At 36.4% G+C, this 5,641-nt stretch overlaps 1 protein-coding gene across 1 annotated transcript; it reads left to right on the forward strand.

Annotated features, from left to right (window-relative positions):
• Positions 1-696: 696 nt before the first annotated feature.
• On the forward strand, positions 697-2,091 carry LOC145168775 (uncharacterized). Its single transcript, XM_079087477.1, has 4 exons — positions 697-802; positions 895-1,092; positions 1,180-1,330; positions 1,422-2,091. Exons 1-4 carry the CDS (start codon positions 749-751, stop codon positions 1,931-1,933), a joined length of 915 nt encoding a protein of 304 aa, XP_078943603.1. The 5' UTR covers positions 697-748; the 3' UTR covers positions 1,934-2,091.
• Positions 2,092-5,641: the final 3,550 nt, after the last annotated feature.

Below are 5,641 nucleotides of genomic sequence, written 5' to 3' on the forward strand. Positions count from 1 at the left end.
AAGGATAATTATGTACCTTTCTAGGGTTCTTAAATTGAAAACCTTGCAGATAAAGAACACATATCAGGGCGATAACGAAGCGGGTGATGGCAACGTCGCCTTCTTCAACACGAAGGACCATTTTCTCTGGTGCGATAGGGAGGGGGGTTGGGGGGAAGACAAAGCGGCGATGAGAAAGGAAGAAGGAAAGAATTAGATTAGATGGGATAAGCGGTGCGAGAACCTTCAAGAAAAAGCCCACAAATCAAGGTATCCAGAATTAATAACACGTGTCCAAGGTATCAGGTAATAAAATAATAAAATGTCAAAATATGACCCTAAAAGAAAAAAAAACAATTGCAACCCCACCATAATCAATCAGAGGACCCATTCTACCAACCCCTCATACAGTTTACTGTTCCTAACTTTCGTTTCTTTAATATATATATATATATATATATATATATATATATATATATATATATATATATATATATATATATATATATTAACTAAAGCTGTTTTAATCGTTGTTTTAAGTTGTTCCTTATAGTATACGTTTATAACCTAGTCATATCATAAATAAATATCAATAAAAAAAACAAAAAAGGGAGTAGCACAAGTTGTGGGACACGTGGTGGGAGGAGTGATACGTGTAGCTAAAAAAGAAAGTAATCCCATTATATATAAGCTATAATATAGATATTTGGGTCTGGTCTTGGATTCGCACACTGATCAGTGATCACCGCTCCAGTGGAAGATAGTGGAAATGGGACAAGGAGAAGAGGTAAACACCAGAAGCCCACCGGAGGTCGAGATTCAGGTAAACTAGCCACCGGTACTTACCGCAACTGGGATTCCCTTTGTGTTTATGCGTGTGTTTAATTAAACAATCGATCGATCAACTGCATCCAGGAAAGAGGGGAGATATATTTCTTTTACAGGCCTAAAGTAAATAAGGAAGAAGCACATAGCTCCGATGATGTGCAGCGGATGTACATAGTTTTAAGACCCGAATCTGGGGAGACGCCCACTCAAGTCAAGCAGAAAGATGAAGAAGTAGAAGAAGAGGAAAACGACCCACCACCTACTCAAGGTGGCCATGGTTCCCAGGTGTGCTTTTTAGCTACCAAACGACTTTTTGTCATTAATTCAAGTTGATATTACTCCATCCTGACTAAGTTTAACTTGATCTATTAGGAGGTAAACATAGAGAAGAATTCACTCCTCCGGTTCATTGTCATGGGCCAGAAGAAGCTCCCGGATCCAACCAAGAAGAGCAGGCCGCTTTGGGGCTTCGTAGAGTTGGTGACCACTAAGATTGAGGATGTCAAGGATGCTCTTAAAGGAGGTTAAATTGGATCAATATTACATTTGTTAATATGTATACGGATGATCTTCTGCTTACTTGAAAAATAAAAACATACACTTATGGTGTACAGGGGAATATGATACTGCGAAGAGTGGACACAGGCACAAAGCTGCAGCAAGAGCAGTAGGGGAAGGCATATACCGCATACTAAGGCATCACAGCGGGAAGAAGATGCACACCCATCTGATTTACAAGCTAGAATTCCCATCGGAAGAAGAGAAAAATGAACCACAAGAGGCTTTAAACATCGAGAAAGAGGCCTCTTTCCTTATACAAATAAAGAATCCGACCCAGAAAGGACAGTTTAGGGGACTTAATAAGAAGAAAAGAGCGGTGTTCCCTGCCCACCTGCAAGGACAGTTTGGGAAATTACGCTACCATGCTGCAGACCCTCCTGACTTTTTAAACTATGAAGGTTGCGAGTTTTTGCTGATATCAGCATCCGACGACATAGAAGAAGAGCTTGGGTTGGAGTTGAAGAGCGAGGTTGAAGAGACACAGGATGCTTCTTGCTCCGACCTTCTTAACACTTTTGGAGAGACTTCATCCACAAATGCCCTTCTCAAAGGGATTTGGGTTTGAATATGCATGCTCTTCGTGAATTAAACTGTCAGCTAGGATGCATCAGTATTTGGAAGTAGTTATTAGTTACTTATTGGTGATTATATGTATATATTTGTTTATGTTAGTAGTTCAGGTTTTCCAGTTCGTATAAATGCAGTTGTTATGGGTTGAGTTAATGGTTTGCATAATACTGATATAAGTATATGTATTACGATGACAATATTCACAAAATCATTAAACATTCTTGCACATAATTCATCTAAAGATATTCATAACAGAAACATATATAACCTGTTTTATTCGGCTTGCATAAAATCCAAAACATGCATGATGCAAAAGATACTTTCCTTTAGTAATTCACGTATAACAATTTAGTGCACTGAAGCACTACAATTATTATTTTACAATGTAACTTCTGCAAATGAAGACCATAAATATGGCATGTTTTTCTTTTAACAGCCAATATGGGTTTGCATGGGCATATACCGAACATATCACTGCAACACCTAACACCCAATGGCGACGGCATTTTATGAACCTGTACTTACCGAGACATGTCATTGGGCTAGGGTATACCGACAACATGTCGTTGGCACAAACAGTCGTGATAGGTGGAAATAGTCGTCGTGCCGACGACAAGTTGTCCGCGTAGGATCCGTCGAGAATGATTTTCGAAAAAAATTAAAGTTTTATTAAATACATGTGGCAACGACATGTCGTCAGGATGGGTATAGTGAAGACTTGTCGTAGGTGTAGATACAAACTATAGCGACGACATGTCGTCGGCACAGTATCAATTCTTTAGCTATAGAGACGACATATCGTCGGATAGCCACTGGAAGTTTTTTTCTTTAATTTTTACAGATCTTGTAAATTTACCATTTCTGTATTTTTAACAAATCCAGACATTTTGCAGCATATATCAAATAAGATACAATAACTAGCTACCATTGTTCAAATTCAAGTTTAATATTACATACCAAACTATATACCAAATTCAAGTAGCTAACATTGTTCAAAATAACACAAAACATTAACCATCATTATCATATTCTTCTTCTTCTTCCATCCTCTCGGGCTCGACATTTTCTTGAGAGGTGTTTCCTTGTGAGGTACTTCCTTGTGTGTTGGAATTGAATAGAAAGCTAGGATATGGTGGTGGTTGGAAGTTAGAAATACATGCCGCCAAGGAGTTATTATATTGTTGCAAGTATTCTTGCATTTGTTGTGCATTAAATTGGGATTGAGATTGGGAAGATGCAGAAGCCCGTTCATTTGGAAGTAGACTGAAGTTGGCGGTTGGTCTCCTACTCACTCTGTGAGCATGTCCGCATGTTGTCCTGAGGGCACGAGCGAGACAATGTTCCCCATCTACATCTCCGCCTTCCCGACCTCGCTTTGCATTTTCTTATATTCGTCTTGAATCTTCTCCTAAAATAAAGAAAACAATAAAAATTTAAACAAACAAATAAATTTATACATTAAAATAATAATTAATAATAATAACATATTTAAACAACATATTAATTTCGTTTATCACTTACCCAATCTTTTTGTGTTCGACTTGTACACCAACCCGAGTCTTCCTTGTAGCGCATCTGTCTCAAACCCTCAATATGTTTCGGCTTCAGTCCTTGTTTAATTTTTCCTATAATAAGTCAAAAACAATAAATATATTTATACAACTGTTAATAACAATTTTATATAATACTAATATATTTTATTACTTTTAAATGGCGTCGTTGAGCATACGACCTAGAACTATAAGCACTTGTATGCGGAAGTTTCGCCCTAGTAGATTTATTTTTTACCGATGTGCGTATATATTCCGATGTCAAAAACAACAAATCAATCATTTTATTTCAAGTATCGCGGACCAATCCGTCGGTGGATGTCTTCTTGCCCTTTCCACATTGTCATATCTGTTGACTCTGTCAAAATGTTTTCTCATGTCATGCTTGCGATCTCGATACGCTCTTTGCATATCGGATTGGTACCCACTCGAACGGGTTCCCATAAATTTGTAACCGATACCTATAAAGATCAAAATAGGTCTGCAAAAAAAACATATTGATTGGTAAAAGAAATATTTAGTAAGTGTAAAATTCAATACATATAAAAAAAGTGTTGTATACTTACTTCTAGCTCAGGATATAAAGTATTTTTGTACTCGATAGGAACACGGCGCCAACTATGATAGTGCAATGATACCTGTTATCCCATCAGATCTGAGATCAATCTAACAAACATTTGCCCGTTTTCCCCCATGAATCGATATGTCCTCCCGGGGGTATCAAGGTCCACGACTAAAGGCTTCATACTGTTATCTTCATACCCATCGTACAAATTTAAATTCCTTCCTTTGTCACGTACATTCACATTCTTCGTGTGTGCTACATTTACACATAGAAGTTGAAAGTTAGAAATTTAAAACTTTAAAAATATATCCAATACTTAAGTATTTCATGTAACTTATAAGATTGGCAACCCGATGGTAAACCGCGTTCACCACCATGTGGAGGTCTATCCCCACCGTCTCCTCCATGTCCCCTCGCGACATTTGTTATCTTTTTAACAAATATTATAAACATTCAAAGTATATAAAAAGGAAACTTATAAATAAGAAACATTTTAAAAATTAACAAATATTATAAGCAATCAGGATATATAATAATCGTAACATACCGTCAATCTGAATAATCATTAGAACAATATACATGTACAACATCATCATCGTTGTCATAGTTTTTTTTTATTTCTTCATCTGAAGAGTACATATCATCACTTTCATCGTCATCATTAATGAAATCGTCATCGTTTATAGCAGGAGCAACATTCCTCCTAATAGTCACACTTGATTCACCAACTTCACCTAAATTCGTCTGCATAGGCAAGGTGCCTAAGTCGATAACTAACGTAAAATCAGTTGATCGAGTGTCGTTCACAATATCTATCTCATTAACAACACCGATAGTTGGATGATCCCAAAGTTTTCGATGATCAACCTCTTCCACAACTCTCCGGTTATTGTTATGAGTAGGATATTTGTGATAAAACACTTGTTTATCGATAAAATTCGTATTATTTATAGTCTTTAAATGTCCATTACGTAATGACGCATTGAACCATTTACCAAGAATGAGCACAACTGAGTTACCGTATAAATAATGCAACTCTATGATGTCCTCTAATTGACCATAAAATGGTGTACCGTCTTCTCAACACCACTATTTTGAGTAGTGCGTCAGGGATCATGGCTACTCACGACAAATCGAACACCATTTACAATGCATGCAGTGTAAGAATATGTATTCAATGGACCATATGTCAGCGCCTTTATATCGACGGTACAGTCCGAAGGCATATATTTTTAGAGACGATAAATTTGTAAGGAAATATAAGATTGTACTTTTAATTAATAAATTAGTTTTTCATTAATTTTACATTATAAATATATAACATATTTATTTCCTTTTAACCATGAAAGAAATTCCTTTTTGAAATCACTTTCAGACGATTCTAATTTGAATTCACTGGATGTGGGACAAAACAATTAGAATAGTTAAAATATATTATAACACTGTCAAAAATATAGTTAATAGATCACAAAACTTACGGTTTGTAGCCTTTCATCTCATCATCATCGCAGTTGTTTAGTACAAACCAATGCAATGATTTTTTGGCCTCTTTACAAAGTTCGGCGATTTTCTTAGCCGACATTGTTCG

This window comes from Lactuca virosa, chromosome 4 (genome assembly GCF_052849685.1).
Source record: "Lactuca virosa cultivar CGN04683 chromosome 4, Lactuca_virosa_CGN04683_v6, whole genome shotgun sequence".
NCBI classification, from domain to species: Eukaryota; Viridiplantae; Streptophyta; class Magnoliopsida; order Asterales; family Asteraceae; genus Lactuca; species Lactuca virosa.